The sequence below is a fragment of the Salvelinus namaycush genome, chromosome 1 (genome assembly GCF_016432855.1).
Source record: "Salvelinus namaycush isolate Seneca chromosome 1, SaNama_1.0, whole genome shotgun sequence".
NCBI lineage: Eukaryota > Metazoa > Chordata > Actinopteri > Salmoniformes > Salmonidae > Salvelinus > Salvelinus namaycush.
In genome coordinates, this window is record NC_052307.1 from 11,472,811 (window position 1) to 11,493,557 (window position 20,747).

At 43.8% G+C, this 20,747-nt stretch overlaps 1 protein-coding gene across 1 annotated transcript in view; it reads left to right on the top strand.

Moving 5' to 3' along the window:
* LOC120050420 (versican core protein-like) overlaps window positions 1-14,362 on the top strand; it is a 50,271-nt gene extending 35,909 nt beyond the window's left edge. Inside the window, exons 5-11 of the mRNA XM_038997013.1 lie at window positions 3,787-3,900; window positions 5,909-6,022; window positions 8,219-8,377; window positions 9,275-9,357; window positions 13,483-13,627; window positions 13,944-14,126; window positions 14,208-14,362. Coding sequence (XP_038852941.1) covers window positions 3,787-3,900; window positions 5,909-6,022; window positions 8,219-8,377; window positions 9,275-9,357; window positions 13,483-13,627; window positions 13,944-14,126; window positions 14,208-14,362 — 953 coding nt within the window. The remainder of the gene's footprint in view (window positions 1-3,786; window positions 3,901-5,908; window positions 6,023-8,218; window positions 8,378-9,274; window positions 9,358-13,482; window positions 13,628-13,943; window positions 14,127-14,207) is intronic.
* The last annotated feature ends 6,385 nt before the right edge of the window (window positions 14,363-20,747 follow it).

Sequence of the window (20,747 nt, forward strand, 5' to 3'; positions counted from 1 at the left end):
AATTGCAATGACAAAAGAACCTGAAGGGTCTGGGACAGATGACTATTTGTCTTCCACAATTGACTCACTGAGTCTGGCCACAACACAAATCCCATCAGTCACCTCTGTAGATATATCTGCAGAGGCAAGTGCTAAGACAACAAGAAGGTCTGCAAAAGTTAAACATTCAGAGACTGTGAGAATGACCACCTCGTCATCGGTAGAGGATGTTTTTAGTGAGGCGTCTACTTCAGTGTTTGTGTCCTCTGTAGCTCAAACCACCCAAGCCAGAGCTCTATCCACCGAGTTCAGCTCTCAGACGGCCTTCACCACACCAAATGTGTTTATTGATGAGTTCTCCGGAGATGGTGTCACTGGTGAGGAGTCTGATACAGAGCCTACTCCTTCTGCCCCTGTATCATCCCAAGCATCAACTCTCCCCATAGATACAAGCTCACAGACCACAGTTAGCAGTGAGGAATTCCCGACAGATGCAATTGAATTATCCATCACCCCTTCTCCTACTACTGTTAAAGCTAGAGTAGAAGACACATCTGATGATCATTCTGAAGTGGAGGCCACAACAGTGTCATCTAGTTCCACCCAAGCCACCAAGGTGTCTGACACGCCTACACAACAGACGCCAGTGTCCACTGAACAAGACAAAGAGACTGTGAAATCAACCAGCCCATTGCCTGTTGATGAGTCTTCAGGAGAAGACGACTCTGAAGGCTCTGGATCTGAGACCTTCACCTCTGTAGTGGAGACCTCCCAAACCACAATCCCCACCTCAACAGCTAATAAGGAGGGTGAAGCGACAGAGATTACCATTCTAGTACCTTCATCTTTAGAGGAGGGCATCTCTGGGGATGACATGAAGACTTCGAATCCCAAACCCTCTGAAGCCACTTCCTCCCTGTATAGCAAAGATAAACCATCAGTTGCTTCCATTTTGGATTTAACCTCCACAGATGAAGAAAGCTCTGGTGACCCAACCCCTAAAACGTTTACCAAAGAGTCTGTTACTGTACGTTTACAAATGACATCCACAACTACGGTTTATTCTCTGTTCAGCAATGAGAAACCTTCACTTTCTTCCATTTCGGATATAACCTCCACAGACGAAGAGAGCTCTGGTGACCATACCCCTGATAAGTTTACTAAAGCGTCTAAAGCTACCACAGTTTCTCCAGTTGACAGCACTGTCAAAATGGGGCAGGTAAAAGCCACAACAATGTCACCTGAAAAAGCAACAGCAGAAATTGAAAAGACTACAACTACCACAGGTTTGTCTCTGTTTAGGACTGAGAAAACAGAGAAAGCTTCCTCCCAGGCAAGTTTGTCTGTCCATTCCACTGTTGCGCCATCTGTAATGCCCGATGTGGTGGACCAGTTTGTCACAACTTTTGTCCCCGGGGTGGACGTGACAAAACCTGAAGAATCTTTCCAACAGGCTAGGTCTGAGATTGCATTTACCCAACATGCATTTACCCATACCTCTGATATGTCAGTCACTACAACAGCTTCTTCTGTACACAGCACTGTCAAAGCAGAACAAGTGACAACCACAGTAATGCCACATGTGATGTCACCAGAAGAGACTGCAGCCATTGATCCGACAGAAACACCAACAGACTCAGAGGAGTTAGTAACTCCTGGTGTTGATGACACAGAAACAGGTTCTACAGATGAAGAGAGTTCTGGAGATGAGCCAAGTCCGATGACCACCCAGGAGTCTCCTGTAACAGAAGCTCATTTACACAGTAGCACAGCCAAGCCATTGCAGACATCAACATCAGCTGTCTATGAATCCGTGGCTGACCTTACCTCTCCTGAAACAACTGCTGATAGTGAAGAAACCAAACAGACAGACCTAACAAACACAGGACAGCCATCAGATATTCCCAGTTCAGTGAAAAGCACAGTGATCTCAGTTCTACCTGATAAAGATAAGGAGAGCTCAGGTGACCAAACCCTTGACATTTTTACCAAAGACTTACCAACTACTACAGTTTCCTCTCTGTTTAGCACAGAGGAACCTACAACAACATCAAGGGAAACTGTAACAGAGGAGAGTGAAGTCACTGACCAAACTGAGAGACCATCAGTTTCTGGAAAACCGTCAGCTACCATCTCCGTCTTAGCTTCCACAGATGACCAGAGCTCAGGTAACCAGACAAGTGAGGGTTTCACTACAGACGCTTCTTCAACAGAATATCCTCTTTTGGCTAGCACAGTGCAGGCAATTGCCTCTGTCTATTCCACTGAGGCAGCATCAGAGTCTGAAGTGGTGGTCCAGTTTGTCACAACATTTGCCCCAAAACCAGACATGACAACACCAGAGGAGTCGTTCGAACAGGCCAGGTCGGAGATAACATTTACTCATCGTCCTCATACTGATCTCTCTTCTGAGGAAACGGCATTGCCTACAACCAGTCCCATGCTGCCTAAGGAAGATTTAAGCCAGTCTTTAGAAACTATAACTGCACCTGCACAGAGCTCAGAATCAAATTTAGTCTCTACTGCTTCTCCAGTGAAGACTGATGCTGTTTTGCCCACACCAGAGGCAGAGGAACAAGTTGAAGCTTCAAGCCAGGTACCTACAACAGAGGAGACTTCTCCTAGTGCAGAGGGCAGCTCCGAACAAGAGGCTGTGGTTGAAGAGACAGGCGTTCCTATCCGTGTTTCTCCTCTAACTGAGAAGGTATTAGAAACTAAAGTGAACAGTACACCATCTGCAATGACATACATTGATGAAATGGTGGACTATGAAAGTACCTCAGAGCCAGTACAGGTTAAATCTATACCTTCCGTCGTTATAACCACCACAAAGCCTGAGGTGGAAGTAACAGCGCTCAGAACTGCCCCAACACAGAATGTCCCAACACAGACTGTCCCAACACAGAATATTGAGAGTGTGTCATCAAATTCAGAGAGCAGTTCAGAGAGCAGATCAGAGGAACTGTCCAGCCCATCTGTGACTCAATCAGTATTAGCCTCCTACAGCTTAGAAAGCAGTTTGGAGGAAAAGTTGACAATAGCTTCAACCTTGAAGCCAGAGAGTGACACAACTGAGGAGACCACCCCATCCCTCTTTGTGACACAGACAGAACTGACAGCCGCCATCACTGGTTCACCCTCTCTCACGACTCCTAGTGCTGAAATTGAGTCAGCCGGTTCTGAGAGCAGTCCAGAAGAAAATACAGTTTCTGAGAAGCCAAAGATTGACACTATGGAGGAAACCACCCAATCGTCGGCACAGATTCAGACCATGGTTTTGCCAGGTGTCACCAGTCCACCATTTCGCCAGTCTCCAGCCGACCCCGGGGCGGAGTCCCTTAGTGTCGTAAGCTCCTCTGAGAAACAGGAAGCACAGGGTGAAATTGAGGAAGTTGTTACTCCTACCACGGAGATGCCAACTAGGGAGAAGCCAGAGTACACAACTAAATCGCCAGCAGGAACACAGAACCAGCCAGAATCAGTCGCTACAATCCACAGCATTCCTTCATCTGTGTCCGAGGAGGAGGAAACCGTGGACTATGATAATGTATCAGGACCTACGTTAGTCGAGGGTGAACCACCCATCAAGGGAGCGGAAACTACCAGACTGGATTTGGGGCACACAATCGTTGGCGAGACAATTGAAATTGCAGGTATGTGGTGGTCAGTGATACAATGTTATTGTGTGCTATGGAAATATCATCATATCATAATTTTAAACGTTTGTCATTTAACGTTTGTCTTCTCTAGAATGTGAAATGAATTGAATGTTTGTTTTCCTTTTTCTACTTCTTATTTAAAACACAGGCATCCACTCCTGCACTGAGAACATTTGTCTGAATGGGGGCTCTTGCTACAGACGCGGAAGTCTCCCCTCTTGCAGCTGTGCCCCTGGCTACAGTGGAGATCGTTGTGAAACAGGTATGCCAAAAATGGTTTTCAGTCAGTGGAGGACTAGGCGTTTTAGAGTAAGCGTTCAGTCTCAATATGCTAATGAAATTAATCTCAACGAAAGGACCAATTATATCCTGAAGGCCACATTTATGTGTAGGCCTTTCATTTTGGTGGCTTACTGGTGCAGAAGCCATGTGCCAAAATTAGACAACGGGTATTATCTGCATGCAGTGGTGTAAAGTACTTAAATAAAAATACTTTAAAGTACTACTTATGTAGTTTTTTGGAGTATCTGTACTTTTCTTTACTATTTATATTTTCAAATTTTTTGTTATACTTTTTACTCCATAAATTTTCCCTGTCAGCCAAAAGTATGTACATTTTGAATGCTTAGCGGGACAGGAAAAAGGTCAAATTCAAGTACTGTCAAGAGAACATCCCTGGCCATCTTTACTGCCTTACTGCCTGATCTGGTGGACTCACAAAACACAAATGCTTCGTTTGTAAAATATGTGGAGTGTTGGAGTGTGCCCCTGGCTATCCGTAAATAATTTAAAAACAAGAAAACCGTGGGGTCTGGTTTGCTGGTTTGCTTTCAAAGCAATTTGAAATTATTTATACTTTACTTTTACTTTTGATACTTAAGCACATTTTTGCAATTACATTAACTTTTAATACTTAAGGATACAGTGGGGCAAAAAAGTATTTAGTCAGCCACCAATTGTGCAAGTTCTCCCACTTAAAAAGATGAGAGAGGCCTGTAATTTTCATCATAGGTACACTTCAACTATGACAGACAAAATGAGAAAAAAAATTCCAGAAAATCACATTGTAGGATTTTTAATTCATTTATTTGCAAATTATGGTGGAAAATAAGTATTTGGTCACCTACAAACAAGCAAGATTTCTGGCTCTCACAGACCTGTAACTTCTTCTTTAAGAGGCTCCTCTGTCCTCCACTCGTTACCTGTATTAATGGCACCTGTTTGAACTTGTTATCAGTATAAAAGACACCTGTCCACAACCTCAAACAGTCATACTCCAAACTCCACTATGGCCAAGACCAAAGAGCTGTCAAAGGACACCAGAAACAAAATTGTAGACCTGCACCAGGCTGGGAAGACTGAATCTGCAATAGGTAAGCAGCTTGGTTTGAAGAAATCAACTGTGGGAGCAATTATTAGGAAATGGAAGACATACAAGACCACTGATAATCTCCCTCGATCTGGGGCTCCACGCAAGATCTCACCCCGTGGGGTCAAAATGATCACAAGAACGGTGAGCAAAAATCCCAGAACCACACGGGGGGACCTAGTGAATGACCTGCAGAGAGCTGGGACCAAAGTAACAAAGCCTACCATCAGCAAGGGCATTGAAGATGAAACGTGGCTGGGTCTTTCAGCATGACAATGATCCCAAACACACTGCCCGGGCAACGAAGGAGTGGGTTCGTAAGAAGCATTTCAAGGTCCTGGAGTGGCCTAGCCAGTCTCCAGATCTCAACCCCATAGAAAATCTTTGGAGGGAGTTGAAAGTCCGTGTTACCCAGCAACAGCCCCAAAACATCACTGCTCTAGAGGAGATCTGCATGGAGGAATGGGCCAAAATACCAGCAACAGTGTGTGAAAACCTTGTGAAGACTTACAGAAAACGTTTGACCTCTGTCATTGCCAACAAAGGGTATATAACAAAGTATTGAGAAACTTTTGTTATTGACCAAATACTTGTTTTCCACCATAATTTGCAAATAAATTCATTAAAAATCCTACAATGTGATTTTCTAGATTTTTTTTCTCATTTTGTCTGTCATAGTTGAAGTGTACCTATGATGAAAATTACAGGCCTCTCTCATCTTTTTAAGTGGGAGAACTTGCACAATTGGTGGCTGACTAAATACTTTTTTGCCCCACTCAGACATGCATTTGTTTTGCATGTCCACCTCCTCCACATCTGAATGGTTACGCAGTTGTTCTTTCGGTTTGTTTTATTTCTTGTGCAGTATAATTTACCCATGCTTTTTCACCTTTCTTTCCAGACATTGATGAATGTCAGTCCAACCCCTGTCACAACGGAGCTACATGCGTCGACGGCCTGAATTCCTTCACCTGTGTTTGCCTCTCAAGCTACGCTGGATTCTATTGTGAAGAAGGTAGGTTAGTTAGAATATCCATGGGATCTGTCAGTAAACTCTGTCAGTAGGATTCTCTCCTCATTAAACATCAGCTGAATGAAAGCATTCGAGTAGTTATTTGTTCAAGGTTGTTCCAGCTAACCCTTTTTCTCCATCATTCAGTACTTATAAAGGCTTGCCATGCAAAGGAGAATATTACATAGTAAAATAAACAATGTCAGTGTTCTTCGCAACGGTGTGAGGCGCTCCAACGCTGGCCTCTATTTCACACAAAAATACATCACTGATCATTGAATTTAGATCACAGAGAAAAGGAAGTTGGCTTTGTTGGAGGAAAGTCATAGATCTCCAGATAGCTGTGTGTGATATGATCAGTTACCTGAGCCCTTGGGAAATAGAGTGAGACTCTTAGACTCTGATTCATTCAGATACTGGAGGCAGCGTAGAAATGTGTGGTCAGAAAGCCAGGGGCTACAGTCTCTTCACATATCAGACAGACCACAGATTGTCACAGTTTTCCATGTCTGAAAACACAATGGTCTATTAAAGAAATCACAGACTTTCGGTTAATACCCACGAGTCCAGGTGTAAAGTAATTTTCCAGTACAGGTGTTTTAGACGTCACGTCCTCTCTTGTTCAGCTCAACAATGATCCAATCGTTCACTGGCCCTAAGCAGGGTATGTGAAAGGAATCAGTAGACATCACTGCATTTGTTCAACAGAACCTGGGTTGACACACTCAAGCTTCATGTTTAAAGTTTGAAGTTTTAATGTCACAAGCACAAGTACAGTGAAATGCCTGATTATGTCATTCAGACCAACTCATAGCCTCTTATTCTCTATTGAGTCTATAGCTTGACTGCACCCCATTTTGTCCCTGGTGTGTTGACCCAGGGCATTATACATGCTGGCCAGTCTGTCCTGACCATACTCTGAATGTTGCTTCCATTACTCATCACTGAGACAGGGCTGGATCCCGTATGCTTAGACCCAGCTGTTTTCTCAGGGTCTCTTGCCAGAAGACAAACAGAGAAAAGGCTATGATAACACTCTTTGTTTAGCCCATATACAGCTGTATTAAGGGAATAAGAGAGTGAGAAGGTAAGTAGTAAATATAAGTAAATAGATGTCACAATAGTACACACACACACACGCCAGTCTTTCTCTCACCTCCTCACTGGTTTATAGGGTGCTGGGGACTAGAGGGGAGAGAGAGAGGGAGTGAGGGAGAGAGAGAGAGGGAGGGAGAGAGAGAGAGAGGGGGGGGAGAGAGAGAGAGAGAGAGGGGGGGTGAGAGAGAGAGGGAGAGAGAGAGAGAGATGACCATATTAGTAACACATATTTCCCTCAGATTACACAGACCCACAAAGAATTCGAAAACAAATCCAATTTTGATAAACTCCCATATCTATTGGGTGAAACACCACAGTGTGCAATCACAGCATCAAGATGTGTGACCTGTTGCCACAAGAAAAGAGCAACCAGTGAAGAACAAACACCATTGAAAATACAATATTTATGTTTATTTATTTATTTTCCCTTTTGTACTTTAACTATTTGCACATTGTTACAACACTGTATATAGACATAATATGACATTTGAAATGTCTCTATTATTTTGGAACTTGTGTGAGTGTAATATGTACTGTCCACTTTGTATTGTTTATTTAACTTTTAAAGCCCCTTGAATTGAATTGAGAGGGGGGGGGGCTCTGATTAGAGAGCAGTCTGAGATAACAGCAGAGCCAAGGGGCTCAGGGTGACCTTATAAAGACACACAGTACCCTGCTCTCTGTCTCCTAGTTATCTCCTGAACCTAATTGGTGTGCACTGGAGGATAGGGATGAAACCCAGATCAACATGCAGATAGGACCATGTTCCTACAGGTGTTGGGTGGATTAGACATTCTTAGGGGAGAGACTCTTTTTCCTTTTTCAGTGAAAATATAGTGAAAGGTATTAGAATGTGTGTAACCCTTTTATTCATTAATCACATTACCTTTTTTGCCAAGTTGTAGGCTCATGCATTGTTAACAACCTTTTTCCCCCCCTCAATCAATACGTTTTTGAAAATGCTGTGTTTATTTACAGGCATTCTGTCCATTGTAAAAGTCTGTGTGATTGTCCGTGGATTCTCAGCTGTTGTTATCTTTTTTATTGTACCGTTGAAGCACAAATGTCTGTGATACACATCCATTCTCCCTCTCTCCTCAGACACTGAGACGTGTGACTATGGCTGGCACAAGTTCCAGGGCCACTGCTACAAGTACATCCCCCAGAGGAGGAACTGGGACACAGCGGAGAGAGAGTGCCGGGTACAGGGGGCACACCTGGCCAGCATCCTCTCCCATGATGAGCAGCAGTTTGTCAACCGTAAGTGTGATATCACACGCATGCACGCACACGCCATGAAAACAATACTATTAGTTGTACACAAGACAACACAAGACACAAAGCCAACCTGTCACGCCCTGACCACAGAGAGCTGTTTATTCTATGTATGTTGGGGCGTGATAGTGACTAGGGTGGGTCATCTAGGTGAATAATGGTTTATGTTGGCCTGGTATGCTTCCCAATCAGAGACAGCTGTTTATCGTTGTCTCTGATTGGGGATCATATTTAGGTAGCCATTTCCCCTTTGTGTTTTGTGGGATCTTGTCTACAGCTAGTTGCCTGTGTGCACACCAGTAGCGTCACGGTTCGTTTGTGCGTTATTGTTTTTGTTTGGGGAGTTTCTATTAATTAAAAGATGTGGAACTCTACGCACGTTGCGCCTCGGTCCGATCATTATGACGAACATGACACAACCATAAAATAATGCTCAATGACACAGTCTTAACCGTCTGAAAATGACTACAGTATTTCACAAGTGTTCTTCTTAATGCTGATTTAAAACCCCTGTAGCTAATTGTAGGATTATCCTACATCTGGAATTTGCAGAAACACCAGGGAATTCCCAACAGATTTATCCCCATGCTCCTCGTCTTAAAGTCAGTATACACTAATCTCATTAATGAATATGGGCTGTGGAGCAGAGAGGCATAGTGGATTACTACAGTAGGTTTTTGAGTGGTTGGCAGCAACAGTGGAGTAGACGACAAACGTCTTGGCTGAGAGAGAGAAAACGCAGGCAGTTGGAACAGGAAGAGTGATGCATGTGTAGAAAAATGCTTCTCTCGCTCTCTCTTTATGGAGGGACTGAAAAGTGCCTAATAAGGCATTGGAATCAACTCATTGCCCTCCTGTGTTCTGTTGTGCCCTTCACGGCAGGCCTTGGACAGGACTACCAGTGGATCGGCTTGAACGATAAGATGTACGAGAATGACTTCCGCTGGACTGACAGCACGCCCATGGTAAGAAGGGGTTCTCACACTTTTTAGCTTCGACAAACCGTGTTGAATCCCGGTAAATATTTATAGGGATACTGCTGACAAACACAGTCATCTAGGAGATGTGTCATTTCCTGCGGTGGTAAATGAGGAAACTCTCTGTGGTCACTTTCTCATGACATACCCTACTATCTCCTCTACACCCTGTTGGACAAGCTCACTGGCTTGGCGTCATGCTCATAGAAATATAATGAATAGAACAGGCGTTCCCATTCAAGACAATGATGGCATAATGGGGGGGACTGCGAGTGTACCCATAGAGGCAAAGCAGGAAGTAAAAGCAGGAAGTGTACCCAATAATTGGTGCTGTCCCGGGTGGCGCAGTGGTCTAAGGCACTGCATCGCTGTGCCACCAGAGATTCTGGGTTCGAGTCCAGGCTCTGTCGCAGCCGGCCGCGACCGTGAGGCCCATGGGGCGGCGCACAATTGGCCCAGCGTCGTCCAGGTTAGGGAGGGTTTGGCCGGCAGGGATATCCTTGTCTCACCGCGCACTAGCGACTCTTGTGGCGGGCCGGGCGCAGTGCACGCTGACCAGGTTGCCAGGTGTACGGTGTTTCCTCCGACACATTGGTGCGGCTGGCTTCCGGGTTGGATGGGCATTGTGTCAAGAAGCAGTGCGGCTTGGTTGGGTTGTGTTTCGGAGGACGCATGGCTCTCGACCTTCGCCTCTCCCGAGTCCGTATGGGAGTTGCAGCGATGAGACAAGACTATAACTACTACCAATTGGATACCACGAAAGAAAAAAAATCGGTGCTGTGAGTTGTTGAATCAACTGACATTACAAAAAATACATTACTTTGCATGAGTCACATCAGTTAACATCATTTGAATGACCGATCTACATTACCATGGGAATTATTGCATCACAATACCAGACAGCCATTGCAAGTGTACCCATGAGTTTCCCAGTCAAATTGCCAGGGTTAGAGGTTCCAAGCCCGTTCTATTCATAGCTATTGCTATGGAAATGCTACTCTACATGTGTGACGTGGTGCCTTTCACTAACAACAATCTCTGTCATTCACAAACTATAACAATAACCACACTGGCTTGAATTGTGTGTGTCTGTTGATTGTAAGAGAGGGAGAAAAATAGACATAATGAGCCTCAGTATATGTAGTGTATGTGTCTGCACAAGTGGAAGCATGTTTGTTTGTGGTCATGTAAACGCACTGCAGATTCCCCTCACTAGACAGGAAAGTGGTTAATTACTACTTTCGGCCAGGTTGTACAGATTGGCTCTTCACTTCAAAGATAAGACCCCACCATCACCAGAGAGAGAGAGGGGTGGGGGGAAGGGCGGAGTACCGAGACGGCCTGGGGGGCAGGAGATAAGCTGTGTCCTTTTGCGGGCAGATTGAACCACCTCTCAGTTGAGAGAGATGGGAATAAAGGTGTCAATGACGCAGCAGAGAGAGGAGCTGACAGGCGCAGACAGGTACAGGCCTCCCCCTCTCCTCAGGAAGCACAGCAGGCAGCCAGACACACAGATGGGCAGCACCTGTCCCCGGCAGCAGAGAGAGATAGGTGGGGGGTGGGGTAGGGTAGTGGGCCTGGGTGGGTGGTCAGCCTTACTGTATTGCGGCTTTATCTGGGAACAGAGTGTGTCTACCTTAACAGTATTACATTCTCTCTTGAGTAAAACAACAAACACATTTAACACACACAACATTGATTCTCAATTCATTCAGGACATGTAGAAATTATAATTTGCATGTGTTGGGTCATTTTGGTTTTGTGGGAGGGAGATGCTGTTTGATTATTTTGGGGAGGATGCGTGGGGGCTGTTGTGGGCATTTGCTACGTCAGTTAGCTGAGCAGGAAGCTGAGGTTGTGTTTGCTAACCGTAATAACAAGGTTCCTTGTGGGTTCTTGCATGGGGCCTCGGGGGAGGAACAAGATGAGGGGGGGGGGGGGGGGGGGGGGTCAAGGCTTTGAACAGACTGTTTGAACCTAAAGCCTAGCTGAAAGATGGTAGCTCTGATCAATGCAGCGGTGCATTCCACGCAGCTCTGCAGCTGTGTGTATACAGCTGCAGCAAATTTGCTACAGCAGGAAAATAATCCTGCAGCAACAGGAAATGTGAATTATTATGTGGATTATATTTAATGTACATTTTTGTACGGGTTGATACATTTCAAGGGGAAAATAGACAATTCAGAAGCTTTTTTTGTAGCTCAAATACTCTAGTTTTACAGGGTGATCAAATTAAGATCTTACATCTGTATCATATTATAAACCAGGTAGTTTGGGTCCTGGATGCTGATTGGCTGAAATAGCATTTCAGCTGTGTGTACACCGAGTGTACAAAACATTAAGAACAGCTGGTCTTTCCATGACATAGACTGACCAGGTGAGTCCAGGTGAAAGCTATGATCCCTTATTGCTGTCACTTATTAAATCCACTTCAATCAGTGTAGATTAAGACAATAGAGACAATTGAGACATGGATTGTGTATGTGTGCCGGTCAGAGGGTGAATGTGAAAGACAAAAGGTTTAAGTGCCTTTGAACATAGTACGGTAGTAGGTGCCAGGCGCACCGGTTTGTGTCAAGAACTGCAACGCTGCTGGGTTTTTCACACTCAATAGTTTCCCGTCTGTATCAAGAATGGTCCACCAACCAAAGGACATCCAGACAAATTTTTTATTGCAGATAAGTTATCCAGAAACAGGGTGAGCAAATTAAGATCTTACATCTGTATGTGTGTGTGTGAAACCTTAAACCTTTTGTCTTTCACATTCACCCTCTGACTGGCACACATACACAATCCATGTCTCAATTGTCTCTGTTGTCTTAATCTACACTGATTGAAGATGACTTAATAAGGGACAGCAATAGGGGATCATAGCTTTCACCTGGATTCACCTGGTCAGTCTATGTCATGGAAAGACCAGCTGTTCTTAATGTTTTGTACACTCGGTGTACACACAGCTGAAATGCTATTTCAGCCAATCAGCATCCAGGACCCAAACTACCCGGTTTATAATATCCAATACTCCACATTGGATCAATATGTCCTCCGTCTTACAAATGTGCAATATGACAGTGTACATGTGTTAGAAACATTCTATTTCCCATGACTGTTTCCATCCTGCACAGCACAACTGTACCAGTATAATGTTTATCTGAGCAGGACTCACAGGCTCAGTTTATTTAGTGATTTGGCCTCTTTTCTGTTCCTTTGTTTGGCTTTGGAGCGAAGTCTCTCACAGGGTCCCAGTGAAAAGTCTGGAGGGTGATGTCATAGTGTAGCTGAGCAGTGGGTTACAGTGTCCTTTGGGAACTGAGGCAGCAGTGTGGAGAGGTGAGGGTGGAGTATAGACGTGTGGAGGGGGTGAGGAGAAAGGGGTGGAGGGGGTGGGGATAGAGGAGAGGGGGTGGAGAGGTGGAGGGGGTGAGGAGAGAAGGTGGAGAGGATGAGGAGAGAGGGGAGGAGGGGTGTGGAGAGGTTGAGGAGAGAGGGGAGGAGGGGTAGGGAGAGAGGAGAGAGCGTGGTTGGAGAGACAGAGGAGTAGGATAGTCTGTTTGAAAGTAGGAGAAAGTAGGAGACTCCATCTACCTGGTAAAATGAAGGTTAAATCGGATTTAAAAAAGTATTGTCGTAATGATTCTAGTTCCAGATGTGTCAATACGTCTGTGTTGATCTGAACAGGCAGAAGGAACATAGAGCCCTCCAGTGGAGGATATAAGCATTACATTCAGCTGCCACTTATAAGTCATTCAGAAATGGCCCCACCAACCTAACTACACACTGGAAAGCTATTTTAAGCTCGTTGATAACCAATGTAATGGCCTTTACCCCAGAGGAGACTTGAGACTGGACTATCACTGACCATATCTATTGTTCCAATTATACCCCAGAGATAACGAGTGCTGCCAGCATGTTGTTAGCTGTTATTCTAAAATAAAGAGAGTGTGTATCTGTGCTGATTTCAGCTCGGACAAAGTGAGGCACTTGCTAGAGGAAATTTACTAAAGTGACTTTACTGTGATCCTGGTCCGATCCTTCTTATAATGATGATGATGATGTGGACAATGATAATGAGGATCCAATCGTGATGGTCTGTTTCTTCTTCTTTTCCCATAGCAATATGACAACTGGCGTCCCAACCAGCCAGACAGTTTCTTCTCATCTGGAGAGGACTGTGTGGTGATGATCTGGCACGAGGACGGCCAGTGGAATGACGTGCCCTGCAACTACCATCTCACCTTCACCTGCAAGAAAGGCACAGGTATCACAGAAATACAGTTTAAAAAATGCCACAAAAGTACTTTAATGTTAGCCATAATTGTCCCATAATAATTGTCCCACCTAGATATCCTAAGATGGATGCACTAACTGTAAGTCTCTCTGGACAGGAGCGTCTGCTAAATGACTGAAATGTTGAGAGCTATTTCAATCCACTGACAGTGTACATTTATCTATCATTCATTCATTCATTCATTCATCCACCCACCCATTCATCCATCCATTCATTTATTTGTTTATTCATCCATCCATCCATTCAGCCATTCATTCTCCCATCAACCCCTGTGTGTTCTTCCCAGTGGACTGTAACCAGCCCCCTCTGGTACAGAACGCTCGTACCTTCGGCAGGAAGAGGTCACGCTATGAGATCAACGCACTAGTGAGGTACCAGTGTAGGGACGGTTTCATCCAGAGGCACGTGCCAACCATCCGTTGCCGTGAAGACGGCCGATGGGACATCCCCAAAATCGCCTGCATGAGTCGTGAGTACAGTAGATCGATTAATTGATTCTAGTGATGATCGCTCCACATTTTCTGACCAAGTGCTATTGTTTCTTCCCCAGCATCAAACTTCCAGAGGGACTTTGCGAGGAGGCAGAGTTACAGTCTGTTCAGTAGCAACAAATACAAGCGGCGGTCCGACGAGGCGGCGGCCCGACATCATCCTCACCATCGAGGAAGGAGAGAGGAGAGGCAGAAGACAAGCAGAAGACAATGATCGCCATGGTTACGCTAGGTTACGTTTACTCAGAACCAGCATAGCCTAAACCATAGGAACGCAGGACTGTTAGTTATGTGGATATTTTTTTTAAAAATGTAATGAAAACATTTTAAGAACTTTAAAGAATGAAAGGACAAAAAGAAGAAACCCAAAGGATATTTACAATTTTTCTTGCAATTTTGATGATGGAATCTTGGAATGATGTGCCTTTTTAAAGAAATATTATTTTAAAGAATATTCTTATAAAGGGACACTATTTTATAACAAAGCCAAAGTGGATACCTTCTGTTGGCTACTGGGAAAGTGTCCTGGAGATGTACTTTGGACCAAATAATGCATTCATCCGCAACTATACGATTTTCTCCATTTTATACAGACAGGAGAGCGTTCAACTCTTACATTGGGAAAAAGATACAGCTTTTGTGAAAATATAGCGCTTATGTTATGCAAAAGAATACAATTAATTTACAAATAGTCTGTGCTACGCAGGCACTGACAATCAAATGAATCCACAGTACTCAATCCATCTCTCTCTTCTCTACATTATTCCGGAAATTACATTTCAAAGAAAGAGGTTCCATGCTTGGGTTTATCTTGTTGTTACACATGATTACTGTATGCATTTTATACAGAGTTTTTCATCCAATACCACGCTTGGGACTGTCCGATGACACACGTGACTGACCAATCAGATTTCAGATCACAGAAAAAAAAACTGAAACATGGCGAAGGCCCATCCAATCAGAATTTAGATTGCTGGAGACCTTTTATCACTAGCTCTTTGTCATCAGCTGCAGTCTTCATACCGTCTCATCCATAGATATATAAAGAATATATGATGCGTTGATAATGGGTTAATGTTTGTGCACATCCATTTAACACTTTTGCTTTCTATTGTATGTTGAGAAACTAGAGAGGAGATTTCTAAGTATTATTTGACTGAGGGCCAAATGAGTGTCTCCTCCGAGGCCCTAAAGGCCTTATACATTGAAGTGAAGCCATCGACCTGTAAATTATTTGGCTGTGTTGAATGAAACTATAGAAGGGAAAGGAGGGTTATGGAATGTATGTTTTCTAGACAATATAACCTGGAATTCCTTGCTACGTTTACAACAAATGCGAGGTATTTTAATGTTACTAAAACAATGTTATAAAAATCCTTTAAAAAATGAGCTTTGCTTCTGTTCTGCCTGAGGGGGTAACTTTTCTGTTTCCTGACACTGTAGGTGACTCAAGCTCTTCGCTTCCATGTGCTATTTTCTTAGGTCAATGTAAAACTACTATTGAGAGAATGTACTTAGTGAAACACTTCGAAAGACTTGAACAAACACCTTTTTTTAACAAAAGATACAAATAATTTATTTTTCAAGCTGCTCTTCCTCTTCTTGCTACGTTATTGTTTTGTAAGTGAAATATTCTGACGATGCAATCACTTGGTCTGACTAGTCTCAATACTACATGTATTTACATGCTTTGTAGGAGACAGCTAACATCGCAGTATCTGAGTCAATGTGATGAAGATATTGCTTTACTACACACTACGCTAGACAGGCCTTATAGTATGACATTTAGGGGTCAACAATGGACCAAAGAGTAGGGCTTCAATCAGCTGAAAGTGCAGTGTTTCCGTCACAATATCACCAAACACGTTGTACAGATTTAGTGTTGCACAATTGATGACGGTCATCCAGCAGTTGTTGTTTGTCTTTTTTTATTTGTTGTGTTTTAGCATTAAAGTGCACATAATAACATTTTATATTTACAGTATAACTTTTTTTTTTACAATGTGAAAGTCTGGGATGGTTGAGAAATACATTTTTAAATTAAACAAGACTGTTTTACCTGCTCTCAGTCACCAAAGAAATAAAAACAAAGGTTTGCCAATTTTACTCGTGTCTCCTTTTTGTTTGTAAGGTCACCACCATTACATGTATTAACAGTCTCGGGCAGGCTAGGTTTCAAAGCATGTTACAATCCATGGTTTAGCGTTCAGCAGTAAGCTTTGACTTTTACTGTGATCGTGGTGGTCAACAGGACTTCACTTTGTTAGTAGTACAGTCTTACTACCAGCAGGTAGCGCTGTTCAACATTGAACTAGTTGCAAGACATGCCATTTACTGCTCAAAGCTTTGTCTACAGAAACAGTTGCTGTCAATGAACTGGGATGGCTACTTTCACTTGAAAATCTTGAGTAACTCCTGAACATTTGTTCCTTGCGACAATGCAACATGTATCCAGGAGGTGTCCTATTGCTGCCTGAACGTTTGAATTAAAATAGATATGAAAGTGTGAGAGATATGAGAAAACAAATGTATTGAATTAGAGAAAATATGATGGCTACCAAATCAAGACTCCATATTGTTGTACAGTTCACATTGTAACACAACCCTCTCACAAGTCATGACCTTTAAGGTATTGTTCTGCTTTCCATACCATTATCATCTGAACACAAATCCCTAATGGGTTGGAGCCCTGCACAGCACGCTATTACAGTTCACCAGCGCTTTTGTGCACACATCCTCGCAGGGAGAAACATTACATGTGAATGTGTAAAGTGTATTGCACTTATTCCACAAGCCCCTCTACTGACATACGTTCAGGGAGAGGTCATTGTTAGACTGAGTTTGAATTATGGTCAGCATATGGAACAGAGAGATGAGAAATTGTCACTCATGTCCAAATGAATGTCATTGAAGAAAGACTAGTGTTCATACATCACACACTTGTTTTATTAACGTGTTAAATTGTTCCTCTTGGCTCCGGAGCGCTGGTCTGTGCTGTGACATAGAGAAAACAGGCTGATGCTCAAGCCTTGGCCAGTGACCCTAGGGTCAAAGACAGTACAGAACAGAGGTGGATATATCACCGCCCTGTCTCCACAGCACACAATGTTCACTTTTAGGGGACACAGGTGACCATACTCAATTCCTTTAACAAATGAGGTCAGAAGCACATGTCTTTTCGGGTACTGAGCAGGGAATATCAGTGAGGCTCAAAACGTTGGTATGGGTTGGACCCTTCAATGTTTTGTTGGAGCATCTGCGTGTGGGGGCTTTACTTTTCTACCTATGCAATGCCTTAAAAATAATTCAGTACAAATAATGGTTTAAAATAGGGGGGCCTGTGCCCCCTTCAGTTCCACTGAACATCACGCCATTGGTCCCCAGCGCCTGCTTATTGAGAAGCTCTGTCTAAACAGGGATCAGCAACTAGATTCAGCCGCATGACGATTGTTTCTGGAGTGGATGGTCGGGGTGGCCAGAACATATTAACAAATCATTTGTAGACTGACCAAATTGACCGCAAGAAGCTCAAACATTTGCCCAAAACATAATAATTCTAAACCTGATTTCATGGTGTTTTTACAGTATTTTATGTCCAACAATAAAAAATAAAACCATCTAAAAAATAATTGTCCAAAAAAATAAAAAAAAATCCTCAGAAAACTTGGAGGTCCAAATAAAACCATCCACGGGCGTCCAGTTGGGGAGCCCTGCTCTACGATGATGCAATGGTGTGAAACACCATTACCAATTCACCATTATTACAAACAATAACAGTGAGTAGATGAATGCAATCTTTGTATTGATTGAGGTTTGTGTACAGTTCTTATTGTGAACATTGCTGCTCTAGCTGTCATTAGCATTACAGGCCTCTGGCTGGATGTCCCACGGAGAGAAACCCTTCAATCTTCCTCATGAAACAGACATCCCGTTAATAAGCTCAGGAAAAGAACACTCTCTCGGTGGGTTTCTCTGGGATATCGGAGGCTTTCTTCCCTCTTTAGAAAAAAAGAGAAACATTTTGGAAAGGAAATGTGCGCCGGATTGTCCTGATAGTCTCAGGGTCTGTTTCAGTCTAATGCTCCATGTCCATCGTTTATTCATTACTTTGGCATTTCCTCAGCCGTGTAACATAATCTGGATATCAGTGACAAGCATGAAACATGGAGAGGATTTAGCCCTGACGCACACACACACATGCATGCGCACGCGCAAGCAAATGCACATGCACACATACGCACAGACATTTAACAAGCCCCCACGGTGTCTGTATACTCATGACTGCTTTGCTTTGTATAATAAAACAGCATTGCTCTTCACCTCGCCGCCATTGTTTTTTGTGGCTTTAGTGATATTCCCTGCCATCTCCTTGGCGTGTGCAGCAGTGTATTTTGAAGCAGTCTTGAAGGAGTCTCTAACACAACCTTTGGAAGTGGCATGTCAATGGGTTCTTGGGACAGTCAAACAACACCCTTACATTTGTCTGGCGTTTCCATCTGCTGACACAGCAAATGTCTCCCCGCTGAAATATACCACAAATAGAACCACTTGGAGAGACAGCTCCCTGTAATCTACTTGGTTGGCTAGGCAACACTTAGCATACCAAAGCAAAGGAGGTAGAAGTTGTCTGTCTCTGTCCTGCTGCTCTCTCACTTCTTAAATAACAGTCAGTTGAAGCACAGCTGGCAGATCTCCCATGGAGAAGTACTGTATTAACAGCTGGCAGGTCTCCCATAGAGAAGTACTGTATTAACAGCTGTCAGGTCTCCCATAGAGAAGTATAAACAGCCGGTAGGTCTCCTATAGACAAGAATAAACAGCCAGGGAAGATTAAGGGGAAATACACTTATTTTCTATATATCAAATCAAATGTTATTTGCCACATGCTTAAACAACAGGTGTAGACTAACAATGAAATGCTTAGTTACGGGCCCTTCCCAACAACGCAGAGAGAATATATAGAACTAATAGAAAATAGAAACATAATAAATACACGAGTAACAATAACGTGGCTATATACACTGGGTACCAGTACTGAATTGATGTGAGTCAACAATATAGATAATAAACAGTAACAGCAGCATATGTGATGAGTCAAAAGAGTTAGTGCAAAAAAGGATCCATGCAGATAGTCCAGGTAGCTATTGGTTAACTATTTAACAGTCTTATAGCTTGGGGGTAGAAGCTGTTTAGGGTCCTGTTGGTTCCAAACTTGGTGCATCGGTACCGCTTGCCATGTGGTAGCAGAGAGAACAGTCTATGACTTGGGGGGCTGGAGTCTTTGACAATTTTTAGGGCCTTCCTCTGACACCGACCGGTATAGAGGTCATGGATGGCTGGAAGCTCATATGGACTACCCTCTGTAGCGGCTAGCGGTTGAAAGCTAAGCAGTTGCCATACAAAACGGTGATGCAGCCAGTAAAGAGGCTCTCAATGGTGCAGCTGTAGAACTTTTTGAAGATCTGAGGACCCAAGTCAAATCTTTTCAGCTTCCTGAGTGGGGAGAGGCGTTGTTGTACCCTCTTTACGACTGTGTTGGTGTGTGTGGACCATGATAATTCCTTAGTTATGTGGACACCGAGGAACTTGAATCTCTCGACCTGCTCCACTACAGCCCCGTCGACGTGGATGGGGTGTGCTCGGCGCTCCGTTTCCTGTAGTCCATGATCAGCTCATTTGTCTTGCTGACATTGAGGGAGTGGTTGTGGCCCTGGCACCACACTGCCAGGTCTCTGACCTCCTCCCTGTAGGTTGTCTCATCGACGTTGGGGATCAGGCCTATCAACGTCATGTCATCTGCAAACTTAATGATGGTGTTGGAGTCGTGGGCGGCCACGTAGTCGTGGGTAAACAGGGAGTACAGGAGGGGACTAAGCATGCACCCCTGAGGGGCCCCCTTTTTGAGGGTCAGCATGGCAAAGGTGATGTTGCCTACCCTCACCACCTGGGGGTGGCCAGTCAGGAAGTTCAAGATCCAGTTGCAAAGGGAGGTGTTTTATCCCAGGGTCCTTAGCTTAGTGATGAGCTTGGAGGGCACTATGTTGTTGAATGCTGAGCTGTAGCCAATGAACAGCATTCTCATGTAGGTGTTCCTTTTGTCCAGAAAGGGCAGTGTGGAGTGCAACAGAGATTGCGTTATCTGTTGATCTGTCGGAGCGGTGTGCAAATTGGAGTGGGTCCAGGGTGTCTGGGATGATGGTGCTTATGTGAGCCATGACCAGCCATTCAAAGCATTTCATGGCTACAGACGTGAGTGCTACGGGGCGATAGTCATTTAGACAGGTTACCTATAGGCCTGGTCTTGAGTGTCTTATGGCTCACACAAACTCCCTCCACACTTTATAGGCTATTATTAAATCTATACCATGGTTGCACATTTTCATATCACAAAATATTCATTTGTAACTGGTTTCTGAATGGGACTTTGCAGTGTAAGTGGAGCCTTTTTTTATATCAATCCCTACATTTATATCCTAGTGTTTGATACACATGCAATATTAAAGCCTTATGCAGGCAATTTACTTTCAATATAAAACTTAATTGTACACAGAACATGGAGACAGGAGAGTGCCCTTCATTTGCCAACTCCTTTGCTCCTG